We start from the raw sequence: 23,945 nt of genomic DNA on the forward strand, positions 1-23,945 counted from the left end.
CATTAGTCGTGTCGGTCACTGGTGCTCTAGAACACTGAGGTTATGAAACTTTTTCTGTAGATTTACCCAATCTAGTTATATATTCTGCTCTACTTTACAGACCTCAAGGTATATTGGCTGCTTTAATTCACAAATCCTTCCGATAAAGCTAGACACAAATCTTATGTTGATTTTGCGGTACAATTTGACTTGCTGGATTTGGATTCCGCTAGCAAAGCTTACTTTCTGCTTCTGTTGTAAAAGCTACTGCAGCAGACAAAGAGAATATCTGTGTCTACCAAAGAGATACCCATTTAGAAATTGTGTTGTATTAAAAATCCAAGCAATTTTAAAGGAGTGTGGCTTGCATTGCGCATTCTCTCACATTGACTCCCCCATTCTACCTCATCGCCAGCCCCTCACCATTCCCCCCACCAACCTAAAGGGTGCTTCACTTCTCAGCTCCCTCTGCAGCAGAGAGTGGAGTGCGCAGAAGATGTTGAACAATGGATGAGGGAGGGAAGAAGATCAGGAAGGGGAAAGACACAAAGGTGTAGGAGATAAGATCAGCTGGGGGAATTAAGGGGATGTGTTGAGAGCATTAAAGATAAGAGTCTATGGTAGTGTAATACTTTCAATACTAGCTGTAGGATCAGGATTTAATTCTGAAAACAGTTCACGTCCATGATAGTTTGCATGTCAAAAATATGGCTGCAAACTGAGTTCTCACATGGCAGAAGATTCCTGGTCTGACAGCAGCTGAGTCACCTGCCCCCAAGTACTTGTTTGTGGTACATAAGTTGGGCGTTCGTAACCTGGTGAATTGCTTTAAAGATTAACTTTGTCACATGTACATCGAAACATAGAGTGAAATGTGTTGTTTGTGTCAACGACCAACAAAATCTGAAGGTGCGCTGGGGACAGCTTGGGATTGTTGCCGTGCTTCCACTCGCGATCGTCTTTGGAACGTAGGGGGGAAGCTGGAGCACCTGGAAGGGACAACATACAGACTCCTTACATACAGTGGCAGTAATTGAACCCAGGTTGCTGGCACTGTGAAACATTACACTATATGCTGCAGTATTGTGAAGCCCATACCAGTAACGCATTTCAACTGATGCCATGTAGATGACTGCTGGACTCTGCAGATGTATATCAAATGTTATCAAAGACTTGGAACAATATTCTATAAGTATAATATAGGCCCACTAAATAATCAATTGTGTTTGATCAATGTGCTCTTGTTAAAATTCCATTGTCTGGCGTATTAGATAACACTGCAATAGAAAATAAAAATTCTAGGGCATAACACTGAACTAAGACAAGGGAACAATACACACACAAAGCTATATTGCTCAAGAATTCTAGAATCTGTAGAATCTCTTGTGTCTTTAAAGGTAAAGAGAATGAGGCTAGCATTTTTATTGTACCCTAATTGCAAAGAAAATCCCCTTTCTCCATAAGTAATCAATCTATGTGATGTGTTTTAAAGCTTTTAATTCTTTTGGCGCTGAAGACTATTGACAGTTGTGTACACATTCAGGGGAAAATAATCAAAGTTAATGGAACAGTTATTACCCCTCAACCATCAGGCTCTTGAACCAAAGGGGATAACTTCACTCAACTTCACTTTCCCTATCCCTGAATGTTCCCACAACCTAAGGACACTTTCAAGGACTCTTCATTTCATGCTCTCGATATTTATTGTTGTTGTTATTATTATTTTTATTTATTCTCTCTTTTTGTACTTGCACAGTTTATTGTCATTTGCACACTGGTTGTACACCCATTTGGCGCAGTTTTTCATTACTTTTATTATGGCTTTTGGATTTATTGAGTATGCCCACAAGAAAAATAATCTCAGATAACATATATTAAATAAATGGCAATGTATAGTTAACTCAATAATCAATTTATTTTGAACTTTGGTATTGCTTTAGAATAGAATTTTACACTGGGTCAGGTACATGACATATTACTTCCATTTTAGTGAACTATTCTTTCTTGGGTGTTAATTGTTTTATTAAAGCAAATGGGAAGCTTTGTTTAAATAAAGATCCTGGGTGGAGTTTAATTAATTTCAGGTTTCCAGCTACTTCTCTGTATATTTGTAACTGACAATGGCATATAGTTAATTTTAATGAAACTCCAATTAAGGAACAGAATTCAACCAAATTACATTATTACCCTATATTCTTACACCTAAATGTGTTGTTGCCATTCCCATTAACATCCAAATATTATACTTAATTGAACAAAAATAAAATTGACTTTATTATATGTGTAAATGTTACCTCCTTATATAAAATATTAGTAAGCATTAGGTAAAGGCTTGTTCTCTTTTTACTTACCATTATATTTGGTCAGCTGTTGTGCCAATATTTACAGCAATATGGTAGCATGAACATTTATATCTTTATATCATAGCAGAATCCAGACTCAGGCTTATTATCACTGACTTATATTTATGGTTTTGCAGCAGCAGTACAGTGTGAAGATACACCAATAGCGAGTGAGGTAGTTTTCATGGCTTCATGGACCATTCAGGAATCTGGACGGTGAAGGGGAATAAATTGTTCCTGAGTCAGTGACTGGATCTTTGACTCCTATGCCTTTTCCCCTATGGTCGTAGTAAGAAGTGGGCCTGCTCAGGATGGTGAGGGTCGCTAGTGATGGATGCTGTCTTTTGAGGCATTCATTCATTGGGCAGTGTAGACTTTGGTCATTAGGTGGTTTTGTGGGAAACTTTATGAAATTCAATTACATTATCATCTTCAACATGTAAAACCTCATCTTCCAACTTGCATGCATTTGAACATTTTTATGTGTCATTCCTACAAGGCACAAGAACCATTGATTTTGGATTTCTGTACTTACTTGCCCTTTAATTTTCCCCATGAGGAGAAGTAAACTGGGTTTCTACAAGCAAACCCAATTTATAATTCTTACATATGTAAATGGATATAACGTTAACACTGTGGATTCAGGTAGAACATTACTTTTTTCTTTCCAGCTGATTTCAAAAGAAGGTATCAATCGCCAGTGATTTCACTAGAGGGTAAAATTGGGCTTCAATGCAAAGAGCAGCTGAACCCTTCTTGTGATGATGGTCTTGTCCCTCCAAGATTTTATTTAAATAGCTAAAGAAGACAAAGGTGTAACCTCACCTGGAATATTGTGCACCGTTCTGATTGTCATACTATAGCAAGGATGTGATTAAGCTACAGAGGGAGCAAGGATGTTGCCAAGATGAAGGGCATGAGTTAGAATGAGGCTTCATAAATTAAGGAGATGGGATCTTACATTGAAGTTGTATAAGACATTGGTGAGACCTAATTTGGAGTATTGTTTAGCAGATTTGGTCATGTTCCTATAGGAAAGATGTAAACAAGGTTGAAAGAGTGCAGACAAGGATGCAGCTTGGATGACCTGAGTTATAAGCGGAGATTGAATAGGACAGTATTTTTTAGAATGTAAAAGATTGAGAGGAGATTTATGAGTGGTATAGATGGGGTAAATGCAAGCAAGTTTTTTCCTCTGAGGTTGGGTGGGACTACAACCAGAGGTCATGGGTTAAGGGTGAAAGGTGAGAATTTTAAGGGGAACATGAGGGGGAACTTCTCTGCTCAGAGTGTGGAATGAGCTGCCAGCACAAGTGGTGCATGCGAGCTCGATTACAACATTTCAGAGAAGTTTGGATACGTACATGGATAGTAGGGATATGGACGGCTATGGTCCTGATGCTGGTTGATGGGAGTAGGCAGTTTTGGCATGGACTAGGTGGGCCAACGACCTATTTCTGTGCTGTACTTCTCTGTAACTCAATGGGAGACCGAATACGTTGGGACTGTTTTCCCTGGAACAAAGTAGGCTGAGGGTTATCATGGAGCTTTATAAAATCATGAACAGCATACATAAACTGGATGGTCAGTTTTCTTTCATGGCAGGGGAGTCAGTAACTAAAGGGTGAGAAGGGAAAAGAAGGTCTGAGGGGCAAGTTGTTTTTCACACAGAGGATGGTGAGTATGCAGAACCAGTGGCTAGAGGAAGTAATTGAGGAGGGTATAATTATAAAAGATATTTGGAAAAGCTAGAGGGTTTCAGGACTAAAGGCAAATAGAATTAGCATTGGAATGCACCTTGACAAAGGGCCTGTTTCCAAGCTCTATAACACTGGGTAGATGTCAAAGTTAAAGTTTGATATTTATTATCAATGCCCAAGTACAGGTATGCACAGGTGCAATCAAAACATTCACAAAACTACTGTTTGACTCAGGCCTAAATTGGTCTCCTGTTGGGTACAGTGCTCAATATCGGAATTAAATAGAGTCTCGCTACAATATTTACACCCTGTGCACAACAGTGCCAGGCTATTCGGCCCGTCGCGTCGATGCTGCCCCGAGGTTAATGCCAAATTTTGTTGCCATCCTCCCCGCCTTCGCCTCTGTCCCTCACACCGGGGGAGGGGAATTTTGTTCCCGAGCGGTGGCAGGCAGCCGGCGAGGGGAGTCTGGAGGCAGTCTGCCCGAACTCGCAGGCTCCTCCCGTCACTGGGAGCTGGAGGAGCGGCGGCCGCTGCACCACACGCGGGCCGGGAGCAGCAGCTGCCTCTCCTGCCGGAGCGACTGGCGCTGGGCAGAGGATGGCGGAGGCGCAGCTAGCGGCCGCGGGGCTAGACGAGTCGGAGGCCGAGCTGTCGCAGAGTCTGGCCCGGACCAAGACGCGCTCGTACGGCAGTACGGCCAGCGTGTCGGCGCCTCTGGCCGAGCGCTACATCCATCACCCGGTGGGAGAAGGCGACACGCTGCAGGGCCTTGCCCTGCGCTACGGAGTCACGGTGAGTCCGAAGCCGAGAGCGAGACCGAGTAGGCCCGGGAGAAGGATGTCCCGAACATCCCCTCCCCGTACCATATCCACTTTACCACTGATCCGTACCCCGCTCCCTGACTCGTCCTTGTCCCCAACTCCCTGACCCTTCCCTGTCCCCCTCAACCCCTGACCCTTCCTTGTCCCCAACCCCCTGACCCTTCCCTGTCCCCAACCCCCTGACCCTTCCCTGTCCCCCCTCAACCCCTGACCCTTCCCTGTCCCCCCTCAACCCCTGACCCTTCCTTGTCCCCAATGCCGTGACCCTTCCTTGTCCCCAACCACCTGACCCTTCCCTATCCCCCTCAACCCCTTACCCTTCCTTGTCCCCAACCCCCTGACCCTTCCCTGTCCCCCCTCAACCCCTGACCCTTCCTTGTCCCCAACCCCCTGACCGTACACCTTGTCCCTCTCAACCCCTGACCCTTCCTTGCCCCCAACCCCGTGATCCCTCCTTGTCCTCAACCCCTTACCCTTCCTTGTCGCCCTCAACCCCTTACCCTTCCTTGTCCCCCTCAACCCCTGACCCTTCCTTGTCCCCCTCAACCCCTGACCCTTCCTTGTCCCCCCTCAACCCCGACCCTTCCTTGTTCCCCCACCCTGTGACCCATCCTTGTCCCCCCACCCCTAACCCGTCCTTGTCCCCCCACCCTGTGACCAGTCCACGTCCCCCTCAACATGTCCACAATCCCCCAACTCCCTGACCCGTCCATGCCCGCAGTCACACCTTGACCCATCCACGTCCTCCCAGTTCCTTACCCGAACATGTTCCCCACTCACACCCTATTATGTCAAATGTTCCCCCAGTCCCTGACCCATCCATGTACCCCCCTGCCCCCGCTCTCTGGCCTGTCCACATTCAGCCCCTTGTTCTCTCTGATCCATCTTTATCCAGAACTTACCCATCCTCACCCCACCCCACCATCTTCGGCTTGTTGCTTCTCAAAGATATTCTCTGAGTACAGTACGTTATTGGGCATGGTTCAGATATAGTCCATTTCCCTTTTTAATCTTGCTTTCAGATTTGTTCTGTGGTCAAGCTTGCACCCTCATGTCCTAAGGAGATTTGCCAGAGTTGAACTTGACGTCATCTGTGGGATTGGGGAGAAACCTATTTACTTAGTCGTTAACATGTTGTGGCCTGTTGGATTTTCCTGTGGAAGCTGATTTCCTGTGCTTTAGAATGTAGCTTATTGTACTTCAAAATATTTACACTTTGGGATACAGTTTAAGACCAGCAGACGCACTTACTGTTGGGATAGTGGTGAATAGGTTTTGTCAGCTTCCTCTGGGCTGCTGGCATCTTTTGACTCATGGGAACTCAGTTCATGGCTGCATTTCCTATTGGCGAACTGTTCATAGGGAGGACCTTGAAGGGAATGTGAAAGAAACGATATAAATGTGAGTCTTCTTCAAAAATGAAAATACTTTGCAGGAATAGTTGTAGCTTATTGGGGCCATCTTTGACATCTGTACAAAAAGAAAAGGAGATTTGACCATTCCAGTGTGTTACTTTCCTTAAAGAAGGGAAGGATACAAAAAGTCAGGTTGCTTTCAATGAATCATCTACTTGAATGAAGCAAAGGGCTAATCCAATTGCTAATTTTGATTCAACGGTTGTCCAAAATGCACTAGATTCCTGTTGAGTTAAGTTCGTTTTCATCAGTTATGTGGAACAGTCTATGTTCCAGGCCTACATTGGTAAAGCTGCCCAACTTTTCCTGAGCTACATTGATAAGTGCTTTGGTGGTGTTGCTTCATGCGTCCATGAAGAGCTTGTTAATTTCATCAACTTTGCCTCCAACGTCCTCTCTGCCCTCAAATTTACTTACTCCATCTCCAACACCTCTCCACTTACTCGATCTCTCTGTTTCCATCTCTGGTGACAGACTATCCATTGACATCTTTACAAACCTACTGACTCTTGGTTATCTCGACTATACCTCTTCCACCTTGTCACTTCTAAAGATGCTATTCCCTTCCCTGTCTCTGCTGTGTACTCTCAGGATGAGGCTTTCCATTCTAGAACATCTGAGAAGTCCTCTTTTTTCAAATAATGGGTTTCTCTTCCACTACCATTGGTGCTGTCCTCACCCATATTAACTTCATTTCCCACACATCTGCCTCACTCTAATACAGGGATAGGCTTCACCTTGTCCTTGCCTATCTCCTCATATCTAGCACATAATTCTGTGTAATTTCTGCCATCTCCAACAGGATCCTACTACTCACACAACAGGAGCAACAACTCATATTCTGTATGGGTGGCCTCCAACCTGATGACATGAACATTGATTTCTCCAACTTCTGGTAATTTCCCCCCACCCTCCTTTTCTCTTTTTCCATTCTACATTCTGGATCCCTGTTCAGCTCCCTTTCACCTCCCTCTGTTTCCCCTCCTCTTTACCTTTCTTCCATGCTCCTCTGTCTCCTATTTGATTCCTTCTTCAGCCCTTTACACTTTCCACCTATCCTCATGCAGCTGCTTACTCCATCTTCCCTTCCCTACGCACCCACCTTCCCCCTCACCTATCAACTGTCACCTTGTGTTCCTTCCCCTCCCTCAACCACCTTATTCTGGCTTCTGCCCCCTTTCCAATCCTAATGAAGAATCTCCATCTTAAACGTTGACTGCCTTATTCCTTGCCATTGATGCTGCCTGACTTGATGAGTTGCTGTAGCAGTCAGGGTGTGTTGCTCAAGATGTCCAGAATCTGGCAAATCTCGAGTAAGTTGTTCTTTTTTGTTGAAAACCGTATCTTAATTAATACATCACTAGCAATCATAAGTTCAGAGTATTCAAAGTACAACTTGAATATGATGTCCATTACAGTGAAACTCAACATTAGAATCAGAGGCAAGTTAAACGACAATGTCTGGTAAACAGCTGATAACATAAAATAGTGAATGTACGGAGGTGATTGATAAGTTCGTGGCCTAAGGTAGAAGGAGTCAATTTTAGAAAACCTAGCACATTTATTTTTCAACATAGTCCCCTCCTACAGTTACACACTTAGTCCAGCGGTTGTGGAGCATACGGATCTTGGACCTCCAGAAAGTGTCCACAGATTGGTGATTGATAAGTTCGTGGCCTAGGGTAGAATGAGATGAGTTATACAGCTCTCGTTACATGCACATGCAGTTCAACTCTTTGAGTGATTCTGCAGAAAGTTTGAATAACTCATCGGGGTGATTGATAGGTTTGTGGCCTAAGGTAGAAGGAGATGAGTTATTAACTTCAATCTTTCTGGATAATCACTCGAAGAGTTGACCTGCATGTGCATGTAACGAGAGCTGTATAACTCATCTCCTTCTACCTTAGGCCACAAACTTATCAGTCATCCCTGATGAGTTATAAACTTCAAACTGTCCGCATAATCACTCGAAGAGTTGACCTGCATGTGCATGTAATGAGAGCTGTATAACTCATCTCCTTCTACCTTAGGCCACGAACTTATCAATCACCCGTGCTGTGGACACTTTCTGGAGGTCCAAGATCCGTATGCTCCACAACCGCTGGATTAAGTGTGTAAATGTAGGAGGGGAGCAACACACACAAAATGCTGGTGGAACACAGCAGGCCAGGCAGCATCTATAGGAGAAGCACTGTCAACGTTTTGGGCCAAGACCCTTCGTCAGGAGGGTCTGTAGGAGGGGACTATGTTGAAAAATAAATGTGCTAGGTTTTCTAAAATTGACTTTTTTTAACCTTAGCCTACGAACTTATCAATTACCCCTCATATATGTTAGTAATTTAATTTGTCAGGAGTATTTTGTATGATAAGAGCAATTCTAGAAAGATTTTAAAATGCTGGCATTGTGTTAAAATGTTAAAATTTAAGCTCCTTCTGCATACTGATGTTTAAAATCAACTATACCGTGATGTTTAAAAACAATGGTACTATTTAGTTCATTTCGTAACACAGCTCTTAATTCAAATCATTTGAACCAACCAAATATTTGAATGAGGCCTATTGCCCCACTTTAGCCATTTACTTTTTTATCTTTTTTATCTATGATTTCACAGATGGAAGGTTTGTTCAGTTTTATTTAATTAACATTTCCAACTAAGTCATCTTTTTTTCATTTGCTGCATTTGAAGACGATGGCTTCTGTAAAGCCTACCTTGATTGCTAATATTTAACTATGGGCCCATAAAATTTGAGTTAAATTCAAGTGGTTCGTGACTATCATGATATAAATTACTATCTTAATTCAGCTTTTGACATAAATAATTTGAATGGTTTCAACTTTTAAGTGGAATTTTAATCTATGTGATTGCATAGGCTTTCTGCCCTTGATACATAACATTTCATAAGGATTAAAGCAGGAACATTCAGTGAGTGTCTGATTGTCAGGGCAGAGTGTAGACTGAATGCCACCAACCAGCTGATCAGGTGCCAGCCATATGTTGCTGGTGAGGCAACATTACAGTTATGTATTATTAATGTACATTTTTTTTAGAATCTTGTTTGAAGGAGTGGAGTTTAGGTTTTGCTTTTTCTTGGTTGATGAGATGGACACACAGCGGAGAGACTCTGTGACATAGTAGATTTAAATGATAATACAGGGAGGGACATAGACAATGTAATCAGTACGTACCTATAGTCTACTTTGCTGAATTCAAAAACGCTAAATGACAAATACTTTCTTTCCAACCTCATTGAATATTTCAATTTTGCAACATGAAGAAATTAGTAGAAACTTACTCAAGCAGAAATTTGGTTGAAATCTACCAACATGACAAGTTTTTGTTGGCCAACTATAAAGAGGGATTTGTTTTAAATATGTTTTGATATCTTTTATAAATACAGATTAATTATATTGAAGGATGCTCCTGTTAGTGGATTTTCTTATTATAATGAAAATTGTTGACTTGGAGTTGAGCCTTTATTTAAATATTTGATTTTATTTCCTGAATTGAATTGGGATTGGCTAAAATTGCTCTTGGGTCTCCCCACCTTCCCCTCTCCCCGCAACCACACCAGAGGTTGAAGGTATTTTGCTTCCTTTTCAGTTTTATAGGTTCTCAAATGGCTGTTGAACCCACAAGTTGAAAAGGTGGTTTAAGAAAGTGTACAGTGTGTTGGCCTTCATTAGTTGAGGAATTGAGTTTAAGAGCATGAGGTCATAAAACCCTGGTTAGGCCACACTTGGAATATTATGTTCAGTTCTGATTGCCTCATTATATTAAGAATGTGGAAGCTTTAGAGAGGGTGCAGAGGACACTGCCTGCATTAGAAAGCAGGCCTGAATCAGTTGAGCAAGCATAGGCTTTTCTCTTTGGAATGAAGGAGGGTGAGAGGTGACTTGATGGAGGTGTACAAGATGATAAGAGGCATATGCTAAATGGGTAGCAAGAGACTGTTTCCCAGGGTGGAAATGGTTAATAAGTAAGGGCGTAATTTTAAGGTAGTTGGAGGAATGTATTGGGAGATGTTAGGTGTAGGGTTTATACACAGAGAATGCTAGGTGAATGGAATGCCCTGGCAGGGGTGCTAGGAGAGTGGTAGAAGCAGTTACATTAGGGACATTTAAGAAACTTAGATAGCCACATGGGTAATAGAAACATGGAGGGTTACGTTGGTGGGAAGGATTAGATTGATCCCAAAGAGTGGTGAATCTGTGGAATTCTCTGCCCAATAAAGCAGGGGAGGCTACCTCAGTAAATATATTTAAGACAAGGTTGGATATATTTTTTCATAGTAGCAGAATTAAGTAAGGGTTTAGGGGAAAAGGCAGGTTGGTTGTGCTGGTTTACTGATGGCTCTGATGAATTTTGCTGAAAATGTCAGCCTTAACTAAAAGGCAACTTCTGAGATAGGAGAAGTGATCCCCATGATTTTCAAGGACTTCCCATGGAGTTTTATGGTTGTGCATCTGGTAGAGACACTTGCTTTACAAGTGTTACGCAGAGCAAACAGCATTGTGAAGGACCCCACGCAGCCCTCATACAAACTCTTCTCTCTCCTGCCATCTGGGAAAAGGCACAGAAGTATTCGGGCTCTCACGACCAGACTATGTAACAGTTTCTTCCCCCAAGCTAGCGGACTCCTCAATACCCAGAGTCTGGACTGACACCAACTTACTGCCCTCTACTGTGCCTATTGGCTTGTTTATTATTTATTGTAATGCCTGCACTGTTCTGTGCACTTTATGCAGTCCAGTGTAGGTCTGTAGTCTAGTGTAGTTTTTTGTGTTGTTTTATGTAGTTCAGTGTAGTTTTTTGTATGTTTCATGTAGCACCATGGTCCTGAAAAACGTTGTCTCGTTTTTACTGTGTACTGTACCAGCAGTTATGGTCGAAATGACAATAAAAAGTGACTTGACTTAAGTGTAAAGCCCATCTCTCATGATTGATCACAGCTTGCATGCTATCATGAAGCAAACAAAAGATGGAGATGTATTTCTGTGGGCAGCCAAATTTGGGGAGGATGTTCCATTAATTTGATGACTTTACTGAGGTGGAATTAGAAATGGCCATATCTAATAATTGGTGCTGCTGCTGCCTGCATTTCTCTAGGATGTTGCCCATGTTCAAAGTGAACTGGTAAATGTTCTTATTCATCAACTTCTGAATGGGGTGAAAGGTGATGAGTTTTAGCTTTAAAGAGGCAAGGAAGCTGTTAAAGAGGAATTGGAGGTTGACTTCAAGTGCAAGGTTTTCAGTGCTTGGGGGGGGAGTTTTGATTTATTTTTGTCACAGATACTGAGATACAGTGAAAAACTTAGTTCTGCAAACCATACAGTTCATTTCAAAACACGAGTACTTTATTTTTATTTAGAGAGACTGTGTGGAACAGGCCCATTGAGCCCAGTGAACCATACCAACCAGCAACACACCCTAATACACACAAAATGCTGGGGGAGCTCAGTTGGCGAGGCAGCATCTATGGAAAAGAGTAAACAGAAAATGTTTTGGGCCGAGGCCCTTCATCTTTGGGATGTGGGGCTAACTGGAACACCCAGAGGAAGACCGTGTACTTCTGGGAAGGAAGTACAAACTAGAAGGCATCGGAATGAATTCCAAACTCCCGACGCCCCAGGTTGAAATAGTGCCGTGCTAACGCTGAGATAGTACAAAGGAAAAGTAATAACAGAATACAGAATATATAATGTTGCAGTTACAGAGAAAGTGCAGTGTTGGTGGACAATAAGGTGCAAGAGCTGTAATGAAGTCGGTTGTGGGGTCAAGAGTTTATCTTTAATATCGAAGAAATCCGTTTAGGAATTGTTAACAACAGGATAGAAGCTGTTCTTCATCCTGGTGGTGCATCATTTTGGGAAGTGCTTACAATGGGACGATTTGGGCAAGTCTTTCAAACTGAAAATAAGCAAAATAGACCAAAGGCTCTGTCATCTAATACCAATTGAATATGCTTGGATTAGGGTTTTTATTCTAATCTGCTAATTGTTCAGCCTCACAAGGTAGTGAACTACTGCTATAGTTGGCTGGTTTAGCAATTTTTAGTAGTTGTTTTCCTTAACCCTTCAGAAAGGACTCTGCCCGAAATGTTGACTGTTTACTCCCCTCCATAGTATTATATTTGTTTGCTTTGGTGTTACTGCTGCTTTGATCTGCTCTCTCTTTACCACATATCTTCCTAGTTGTTTACTGTGAAAGTCCTGTACATTTTATCTAGTCAGTAGCCCTTGCTGATACAATTTCAGCACCACAGTCCCGAAAACCACAAAGCTGGAGCTGCCTGACTCCAAGTAACATGATATACCGTGATATCATGCATCAGCGCTGTTGTGTACAGCTAGATTCTATCGATTGGCTGTGAGGCAACATGTTGCAGGCTTCACTGTGGACAGCAGGCATTTTACATTTCTCTGTAAATAGAATTATTGTTTATATTGCCACCAGACTGGTCACGCAATATATCTTGTGTCTAAAGTAGTTTTAGCATTATATTAAACCAAAGTTTATAATGTAAAAGAACAAAAACATTAGAAACATTGAACAAATCTAGGCAGCATCTGTAGAGGGAGATTCAGGGTTAATATTTGGATTGGTAACCTTTTCACCAGAACTGGAAAAAGTTAGAACTCAATGTTTTAAGATGCAGAGTAGTGAAGCAAAAAGACAGGGACAAATGACCTGCTGGAAGAACTCAGCGGCTCAGGCAGTATCTGTGGGGAGAAAGAGATCGTTGATGTTCCTGGTTGCAATCCTTCAACCTCAAACATTCTGCCAGCATATTATTTGTTGCTTCAGATTCCAGCATCTGCAGTCTCTTTGGTCTCCAATGTCTGTGATAGGGCAGATATCAAGAAAGACTAATTGACGTAGAGAACTGTGGAAGAATCTTCGATATATGCTGTATACATCCCGGGTGCCTGAGACTTTTGCACAGTACTGTAATTGTGGAGTGGGGAGTGAGTCTGTAAATCTGGCGGGAGCAAAGGATGCTGGGAATGATGAGGATGGAGCACCGTGGGAGGGGTGTGGGACTGGTGGCAGAAAGGGAGTGCCAGGGTGGAGGGTGGTGCAGGTGTAGACACACCCAGCCCTGAGGCAAGGTCACTTGATTCCAAACAATTGCTTTATTGATCATTACAGAATGTCTCTCTGGTCCTTTCCACTCCCACTCCTCTCCCTTCCCCTTTCCCCAACCACGATTCCCCTCTCTCCCTGCTCCCTTCCCACTCTCCCTCCACAACAGAGATCTATATCAGATGAACAGTGAATCTTGAAACATTAGCTGTTTTTTCTACAGATGTTGTTTTGCTTTCTGAGTCATTTCTGCTTTCAAGTTTCCAGTAACTCCTGTGCTTTCTGTTCTGTATTTCACAAGTGCGGCATTGTTTTCATTTTTTAAAATCTCTCTGCCTTGTCTATCCTGCTATCAGATCACCTCAGATTAGTCTGCAGGACAGAACTTGTTCTTACCCTGAGCGACTTCTCTTTTGACTCCTCTCACTTCTTTTTAGATCAAGGATGTAACCATGGCCACTCACTTGGGCCTTAGCCATGCCAGTCTTTTCAATGGCCACGTGGAACGGTCTTTGTTCCAAACCTTCTCAGGTACCACTTCCCAATTCTTTCTCCATTATTCAAGGTGCTGCTTCCTGCACCCTCTGCAGAGTTCATCAACTTTATCACCTATGCTAATAACTTCCACACTGCTCTCAACTTCACTTGCACTACTCTGAATTTTCTCTCCCTTTACTGGGTCTCTGCTTCCATCTCAGGAGATGAGCTATGAACTAAAATTTAATTATTAATTTTAATTGGTGATGCAGCATGGAGCAATGAGCCACACCAACAAACCCCCTATTTAACACTAGCCCAATCACAGGACAATCTACAGTGACCTAATAACTGGTAAGTCTTTGGACTATGGAAGGAAACTGGAGCACCCGGAGGAAACCCACATGGTCACGGAGAGAATGTGCAAACTCCTTACAGACAGCACCAGAAATGAGCTCCAAATTCTGACACCCTGAGCTGTAATAGCGTTGTGCTAATCTGAAGGTGGCTGAATTGATACTGCTGCCTATTCTGTACAAACCGTAGATGTTTCAGTGTGTTTGCTGCCAATTTCCACCCTATTCTAATTTCTATGTGGCCCATTTCTGATCCTCTTACCTTAATGCATCTAGGAGCTAATTTAGTGACCAGTGTTCAGTATAAGTTCACAGATTCCCACAGCCGCCTTGACTACACCTTCTTCCCCCCCCCCCCCCCCATTGCTTCCTGTAAGAATTTAATTTCATTCTCCCATTTTCCTTGGTTTTCCTGTGTCTGTTCTGAAATTGACACCATCCCCTCCAGGATTTCTGAAATGTCTTCATTTTCCCTTACTGTGGTTTCCATTATGCTATACGTGATGGGATTTTCAATTGCATTTGCCCATTTCCCACACTGCTACTTCCAACACCACTCCCCACACCAGGGATAAAGTCCCCTCATTCTTGCCTTCCATCTTAACAGTCCCCACATTCATTGGATCATCCTCTGTAAATTCTTCCTCTTTCAATGAGGTGCCCCTGCTTCCACAACCATTGCTCCCCTTCTCTTAGAATTGTGAGGACTTCTACTTCATCTGGGTACCCTCCTTCCTGGTGGCATGAACATCGATTTCTCGAACTTCCATTAAATCTCCCCCCTCCCCCCCTCCACAATCCCCCATTCCCATTTACCTCTTTCACCTTATCTCCTTACAGTGCCTATAAAAAGGAGTCACCCCCCCACCCCCGAAGTTTTCTTGTTTTATTGTTTTACAACATTGAATCTTAGTGGATTTAATTTGGCTTTTTTGACACTGATCAACAGAAAAATTCTCTTTCGTGTCAAAGTGGAAAACAGATTTCTACAAGGTGATCTAAATTAATTGCTAATGTAAAGCACAATAATTGATTGTATAAGCATTCACCCTCTTCAAGTCAGTATTTAGTAGATGCATCTTTGGCAGCAATTACAGCCATGAGTCTGTGTGGATAGGTCTCTTATCAGTTTTGCACATCAGGACACTACAATTTTTCTCCATTCTCTGTCAGATTGCATGGAGATCATGAGTGAACAGCCCTTTTCAAGTCCAGCCACAAACTTTCAGTTGGATTGAGGTCTGGACTCTGACTTGGCCACTCCAGGACATTAGCTTGTTGTTTTTGAGCCATTCCTGTGCAGCTTTGGATTTGTGCTTGGTGTCATTGCCTTTCTGGAAAACAAATCTTCTTCCAAGTCGCAATTCTCTTGCAGACTGCGTCAGGTTTTCCTCCAGGATTTCCCTATATTTTGCTGCATTCATTTTACCCTCTACCTTCACAAGACTTCCAGGGCCTGCTGCAGTGAAGCATCCCCACAGCACGATGCAGCCACCACCATGCTTCACGGTAGAGATGGTGTGTTTTTGATGATGTGATGAGCTGATGACTAAAAAACTCGATTTTGGTTTCATCAGACCTAGAATCTTCTTCCAGCTGACTTCAGAGTCTCCCACATGCCTTCTGGCAAACTCTAGCCGAGATTTCATGTCAGTTTTTTTCAACAGTGGCTTTCTCTTTGCCACTCTCCCATAAAGCTGCAACTGGCGAAGGACCCGGGCAGCAGTTGTTGTTTGTGCAGTCTCTCCCATCTCAGCCACTGAAGCTTGTAACTCCTCTAGAGTTGTCAAAGGTCTCTTGGTGGCCTCCCTCACTAGTCTCCTTCTTGCACGGTCTGCTCTAGGCAGATTTACAATTGTGCTATATTCTTTCCATTTCTTGATCATTGTCTTAGCTGTACTTCAAGGGGATATTCAGTGACCTAGAAATTTTCTTGTATCAATCTCCTGACTTGCGCTTTTCAATAACCTTTTCGCAGAGTTGCTCGGAGTGTTCTTTTGTTTTCATGGTTTTTGCCAGGATACTGGTGTATTTTTACTACAATCAATTGAAACACCTTGACTACACACCAGTCTCCAAAAACAGATCTCCATTTAATTAATTTATGTGACTTCTAAAACCAATTGGCTGCACCAGTGATGATTCGGTGTGTCATATTAAAGGGGGCAGGGGAATGAATACTTAAGCAATCAATTGTTTTGTGTATTATATTTGTAGTTAATTTGGATCGCCTAATTTGTTTTCACTTTGATATGAAAGTCTTTTTCAATTGATCAGTGTCAACAAAGCTAAATTAAATCCACTGTGATTTTTATGTCGTAAAGCAATAAAACATGAAAACTTCCAGGGGAGGTTCTGAATACTTTTTATAGACACTGTATGTGATTACATGTATGTACTCTGATAATAAATTTTACTTTGAACTTTGGATTGTTCTGGAACTTGTGTTTAATTTTAATTCTGTTTTTCCAGATCCATAGAGCATTTCCAAAATTTCTTTTGCATTCTCAGCACATATTGTATTTGTTTTATCTCGATGTTGATATTGCTTTTTATCCTCCTCTCTTCTCATAACCTATTTTCATTTCCTGCAGACAGATCAGCTGTGATTAACAAGTCGGTACCATCACCACATGTGCCACTTCTCGTTTGGTCTCCATTTTATCACAGACATTTGCTTCCTTCTCACGACCCAGCTTCTCCTTCCCTGTAGCTTAAAACAGGTTTGATTTCCAACTCTGATAAAAGGTCTTTGGCCTTAATCATTATTGACCTTTCTGTCTCTGCGATTGCTGCCAGGGTTGCTGAGCGTATCTGCCATTTTCTGTTTCATTTTATTCACAGAGTCGGGTTTAATACGACACTATAATTACTTTAGGCACCAGTCTGAAGGCACTGTTCTGTAATTCTATTACCGAAAAATGCACAATGTCTGCTGTCCACACTGGAAGCCCGCAACTTGTTGCCTTGTAGTGGATCGATATAATTTAGCTGTGTAAAGCATCAGGACAGATGGCAGCACAATGATATCATGTTACTTGGAGCCATGAATCTTTGGCTTGGTGTTTTTCAGTGCTGTGGTGTTGCAATTTGAAAAGGATTTGCATGATAAATAAATATTAATGGAATTCAGAGTCAGAAGGAGCTGCAGCATTCAGAGCTCCTGCCTCTCATCTCATGAGTTTAGATCCAATCCTAATCTTGGATGCTGCCTGTATGGAATTTGCATGTTCTCAAGGCTGATTTATACTTGTCCATACGGGCTACGCCGCAACCCTGATTTTCACTTCTGCATCGCTCTACGCCGTAGCGAGCATGTGTTGATGTGCGCCAAAACACTAGATGGTGGTGGGGTTTCTGTGTCACTGTGTTGAGTTTCTTCGTGAGCGACGTGGACAAGGAAATGCATTTTAAACATTTCTGCATGTCGGCAGGTAGATTTGACAATTTGGTTCATCTATTTCGCATCGGTGTACACACAGCCTACAGACAGGAAGCAACCGGAAATGCAAAGGAGGAGATGCGATGCTACCAAGCGGACCAATCACAGTCGTTGCGGTCTGCATCGCCGCGACATGTGAGTAACTGTTCTGGAGAGGTGCATGTCACCCTACGGCATAGGATACGGCGTAGGGTATGCGTTACCTTAGGCGTCGGTGCGACTCACAAGTATAAGTTGGCCTTAGTGTGACCACACCCTCAGGGTGGAGGAGCAACACTTATATTCCGTCTAGGTAGACTCCAATCTGATGGCATGAATATTAATTTCTCCTACCAATAAACAAATATCCCCCCTTCCTCTATTCCCCACTCTGGCCTTTTACCTCTTCTCCCCTGCCTATTTCTTCCCCTTGGGTTCCCCTCCTCCTTGCCTTTCTCCTATAGTCCACTCTCCTCTCCTATCAGATTCCTTGTTCTCCAGCCCTTGACCTTTCCCACCCATCTGGCTTCACCTATCACCTCCCAGCTAGCTGCCTTCCCCTTGCCCCACCTTTTTATTCTGGCATCATCACCCTTCTCAGCCCTGATGAAGGGTCTCGGCCGGAAACGTTGACTGTCTTCATTTCCATAGATGTGGCCGGGTCTGCTGAGTTCCTGCAGCATTTTGTGTGTGATGCTTGGGATTTCCAGCATCTCTTGTGTTTACAGGTTTCCATTGGATGCTCTTGTATCCTGTCTTGGTCGGTGAAAATTGTACTTACCGCAAAAGGGATTGAAGGGATTATTTGGCAGACAACGAGGCACGGGGTTTAGGGGAAATTTGCATTTGCACTGCTGGGAAGTCTCTATGGACCATAAAAGGAGATTAGTTAAAGAGAGCAGACATATCTTTTTAAAAAAATGCATAATTAGGAGCAAGAGTAGACCTTGTGGCCTTCAAGTCTGCTCTGCCATTTGCCAGAAGTATAGTTGATTTTCCATCTTGTGTCGTTTGCCATATGCATTGGTGTCTCAATCCACAGAAACAAATGAGTTTCCACAATTGACTAGTGTGGAGAATTAAAAATCATCTCAGGTTTTAAATGCCTACCCCTTACTTTTCTCCAGGTCCTAGATTCCCAGAGGGATCCTCCTCCTTCAATCTAGCCTGTCAGGATTTTTTAGGAATGTTATTGTTTTCAGTGAAATCAATGAAATATCTAAATTGATGCCTTCAGGATTGTTGGGAACGAGGCAGTCCAGGGGCCTGATTTTCACGATGCACTTTGATTGCACGGGACCATGTTTGCAGTGGTGCTCGCTGCCAGTGGGAGCCAATAGCAGTAGAGTAATGTTACTGCACTGACTAACGACATCAGGTTCTCGTAGCCCACTGTCGCGGCCCGAAACGTCGACAGTGTTTCTCCTTATAGATGCTGCCTGGCCTGCTGTGGTTCCACCAGCATTTTGTGTGTGTTGTGTGAATAAACAAAAAGTTATATTTGTTACAAGTTAGAGCACTGTCACTGGATATTTTTCTGTAAGTTCCTATGTAACATAACTGTGGGAGAACTAACACGTTATCATCTGTGCACTATGAAGGGAAAACCCATAAATTTTCCCTGGGCAGCCAGAGATTAAATAAATGCCCAGCTGCGCACATATTGAATTTTCCTTCCTAATGAATCTAATTGTTTGAATGACTGTCTTTTCTACTGATGCTCACAGACTTTGTAATACGCGTAAACCATGGCATTTTATCTGAGGCTGAATGTCCAAAGGTTGGCTATTCAGACTTTGCGTCTGGAGCATGAAGAGGAAGGCATTTTTCTCTTTACTTGAACGCTCTACGACGCTTGAGTTCCATCACAACCTTTAATCTGAGATACAGCTTTTGCACATAACACTTTAGCGTTGCTTTCGAGGAAGATCTTTGTGTAACACCATTGAGTAGGTGACTGCAGCTGCCCAGGAATGCAATGTTTTTACTGTAGGTAGTTAAGGTTACTACACTGTCGATGGTGCATACATTTGAAGCATTTTGTGAAAGAGGAAAATTCACTTGTCTGTTTGAACATGTTGAATGGCATTTGGCCAACTGCCCTATGATATTTCAATTGGCTAATTCAGCAAAGGAAACACTTACGCTCTTATTACTGATCCAGTTGCAGAAATGCTTATTTAGAATCCAATGATTCAAAAGAATCTAGAAATGTCAGGTAATTCAAATGGAACTTGAAGCATTCACACGCAAGAAATGTATTTTGTTGCCTCTTGAACTTCTTCCTTAAATGTACTTCAGAAATTATCTTATTCAACTCATGAACACTGCTTTTCCTATGGGAATTTCTTTTTTTTTAAAAGCAGTGTGATTTTTTTTTACCCGCTCCTGTAGAGAGATGTCAGAGGTAGGGTTTTTTTATACACAGAGTGGCAGGTGCGGGGAACCCGTAGCCAGGAGTGGTGGCAGAGGCAAGTACATTATGGACATTTAAGAGACTCTTAGAAAAGCACAGGGGTGAAAGAAAAATGGAGGGCTTTGTGAGAGGGAAGGGTTAGATTGATCTTTAGGTTAAAAGATCGACACGACATCATTGGCTAAAGGGCTCGTCTTGCGCTGTAATATTCTGTATTCTATTTTGTTCGATGTACTGAGTAGTATTGAGCTAGTAAAGGTTGCTACTTCTATAAATTATAAAAGTATTAAATAATCTTTGGAAAATCTAAGCAACAAGTTCATGTAGTTACTGTGTCCTTTGGATAATGGCTAGATAATGTTAACGGTTTGGGACGATATCCTGGAAAACACGGACTGTATCCCAAATTTCAGGAGGCTCCTCTCAGCACAGAAAGAAGGAAGTTGTGTATTGTCACATGCACAAGTGTAATGAAAAACTCAGTTGCAGCATCATCACAGGCGCATGACATCAGATACATTCACAAGAAAAACCATAAATTAACACGTTATATAGGAAAGAAAATAAAAACAAAATAACATCCGTTGTAGTGGAAAGTGGTCATAATGTTGCTATACTGAGGTGGTGATTAGAGGTTGTACAAATTGATTCAAGATCATAATAATTGAAGGGCAGTAGCTCTTCTTGTACCTGATGGAATGGGACCTCAGAGTTCGATGCCTCTCATTGGATAGTAGCTTTGAGAAGATGACGTGACCCAGATGATGATATCCATCAGATACACCCATGATATAACTGGCTGAGTCCACTAATCTGCATTCCTGCACATTTGAGTTGCCATATCAGACTATGAAACAATCATTTAGGATACTGTAGAAGTTTCTTAGAGTGTTCAGTGACATGCTAAACCTTAACCTTCTAAGAAAGTAAAAACCCTGGCTTTACTTCCTTATTGCATTTATGAGTTGGGCCCAGGGCAGATAAACAGATAGTTAACACCCAGAAATTCCAAGTTGTTGACCCATTCCACTGCTGATCCACCAATGTGGACAGCTGCATCGTTCTTTTTCTCTTTCTTCTTTACCTCTGAGAGTTTGACTATTTACAGCAGACATCTCAAGGCACTGGAGGGAGATCACCAATGCCGCCTCCATGGTATGGTTCAAAGCTACTGGATGGATAAGTCAGTCAGTGTCATCTTTTTCCACATTAGCCTCCCTAGGATTGAGGCCTAATTGGCACAAATGGGCATACTCAATCCGAAATTCCTGAAACAGGCATTTTACTTTGAGTTCCTTCACAAAGGGAGATTACCAGGTGAACTTCAAGTGCAAGCACATTCTCAAAGCCGAGTTGTTGAAAGATAAACCCCTCCTCCTCTACTCCAGGCTCATGATTGTCCAAAGTGGGAAAGGACTATATGGAATGGTAATAAGTAGCTCTAATCCATGCTTCCGGAGTGAACAGAAGCCAAGTGTAAACGGGAGATAGATCATACTGCTTCACAAGCTCTGCCCCATCTTTGGGATGGTCTGTGGGTCTCATCCATCACAATACACGGAACCAGAGTAGAACCAACTCACCTTGATCCAGAAGGACTGTGTAAGAGGAGAAACAGTGTGATGGAGGCAGAGTAACACACACAAGATTCTGGAGGAACTCAGCAGGCCGGGCAGCATCCATGGAAAAGAGTGAATAGTCGACGTTTCGGGGCGAGACCCTTCATCAGGTCACCAGGAGTCCCTCCAGCATTGTTTGTGTGTTGCTTTGGATTTCTAGCATCTGCAGATTTTCTCATGTGTGTGATGGAGGCAATAGTTTTATCAACTGTATTCACGCTTTGAATAACATTTTCCCTTACTCAGCTTTGTATTCACTTCTGTCACAAAGCCATTGATACTTTTTAGTCATGAGGAAAGTATTCATATTTTTGTAGTGCATCATTTAGAAGGGTTATGTTCCTGATTGTTTTCCATTAAGCTCTTTCACTCTTAAAAAATCATACGTAGATCTGCTGATAGTTTTGCTTGTCCTTTCACTGGTTTCTGTTGATCACCAGAGTATCATTAATGGCAACTTTATTCTCCGGATTTTCATAAAATCCATTTAGTTCATTAATGTCTTTGAGGAAGGAAATCCTGTGTCTGCCTTGTAGATCTACAGCAATACTGTTGTCTCTTAAATGGTCTAGTAAAGCAGACATTTATATGAAGCCCTTGTATGTATCAAGCTCAACACACACAAAATATTAGAAGAACTAAGCGAGTCAAGCAGCATCGATATGGAGGGGATGAACATATGACGTTTCAGGCCAGCATTTTGTGTGTGTTGCTCAGGATTCTAGCCTTTGCAAAGTCTTTTGTGCGTATATATCAAGGTGACTTCTCCCTATCATGTTGCTGGTCCTTGAAGACCTGGGTTATGGGGAAAGCTTGAATAGGTTAAGATTTTAAGATTTTATTCCCAGGAGTGCAGGAGAATGAGGGGCAATCTTATAGAGGGAGGCATAGTTATGAGGCTATAGATAATGGTGAATGCATGCTGCAGGCTTTTTCACGCCAGTTGACTGAGACCCAAACTGGAGATGATAGATATGAAGGGAAAGGGGAAGCTGTGAGTGTGGAACGAGCTGCCAGTTGAAGTGGTAGATAAGGGTTCAATTGTTACATTTAAGAGAAGTTTGGATAAGTACATGGATGGAAAAAGTTTGGAGGGATATGGTCTGGGTGCAGGTAAATAGATCTATGCAAAAGATCAGTTCAGCACGGACTGCAGGGGCCAAGGGCCTGTTTCAGTGCTGTAGTGCTTTATGACGGTATGAAATCATTAGGTATTTAATGGCAAGTAATGTGTTCTGCTCCTACTGGAGTACCTGTATCACTTGATTCAAGATGGCTTAATGTCATTACACAAGTACACAAGTGTAAAAGAGAGTGAAGTAATTGTTACTCCAGATCCAATGCAGTACACAAAAACATAATAAGATAAAGAACACAAAAAAATAATAATAATAATAATAAATGTAACAATTGAATCATCATTTACCACTTCTGTTGGCAGCTCCTTCTACATCACCCTCTGAGTGAATAAGTTTCCTTTCAGGTTCCCCTTTCACTCTAAAATTTGCAAATTAAAATTAGAAATGAAATGACAAATTTCAAAAAACACTATATACATCCGTTACCTAGGACCGAAGGAGAAAGAGAAACAACAGACTTTAAAAAGTCCACACAACAGTCAGATAAAAATTCCAAGGATATACCTTCATCAATGAAGACAGGAATTAACACTCTGTGCAGGCATATGCAATTCTGATAAGAAGTATACTCCACTAAACTTTAAATGAGAGTACAACACAGAAAAATGAAGGCATTATCACTATTGAAGTAAATGTTAACCAACGGAAGGGCATGACACTCCATGGAAGACATCCCCATAATCTGAGCAGACTAGATGTCCACAAGGAAGCATTGAGTACCTGGCTCGGGGTTGGAGACCTCTTCCCAGAAATAGAAGGGTTTTTTTGTGGCAATAGAGGATCAGACGGTTAACACCAAAAAAATTATCAAAAAAACATAATAAAAGATCAACAAATTCAAGACGATAAATTTAGAAAATGCCAAGAAAAACCAGAAACTATTCAACACATTACAGGATCCTGGAGCAGTTTAACTCAATCTGATTACTTACACAGGCAGAATCAAGTGGCAAGCATCGTTCATCAAAATCTTGCTTTAAAATACAAAATCTTAAAAGAAATCATATCTTACTATAAGTACAGCCTGATCGAGTTTTAGAGTCAGAATACCACAAATTATGTTATGACCGATCAGTTATTACAGATAGGATAATCCAGAAAAACTGCCCGGATATAATAACACTAAGAAAACCAAGGTAGCATGCCTGAACAATTGCCACTCTGTCGCACTC

General features: G+C 42.2%; 1 protein-coding gene across 1 annotated transcript in view; it reads left to right on the top strand.

Moving 5' to 3' along the window:
* The first annotated feature begins 4,490 nt into the window (after nt 1-4,490).
* lysmd2 (LysM, putative peptidoglycan-binding, domain containing 2) overlaps nt 4,491-23,945 on the top strand; it is a 55,829-nt gene continuing 36,374 nt past the window's right edge. Inside the window, exon 1 of the mRNA XM_073033150.1 lies at nt 4,491-4,816. Coding sequence (XP_072889251.1) covers nt 4,622-4,816 — 195 coding nt within the window. The 5' untranslated portion in view covers nt 4,491-4,621. The remainder of the gene's footprint in view (nt 4,817-23,945) is intronic.

This window comes from Hemitrygon akajei, chromosome 30 (genome assembly GCF_048418815.1).
Source record: "Hemitrygon akajei chromosome 30, sHemAka1.3, whole genome shotgun sequence".
In the NCBI taxonomy this organism is placed as follows: domain Eukaryota; kingdom Metazoa; phylum Chordata; class Chondrichthyes; order Myliobatiformes; family Dasyatidae; genus Hemitrygon; species Hemitrygon akajei.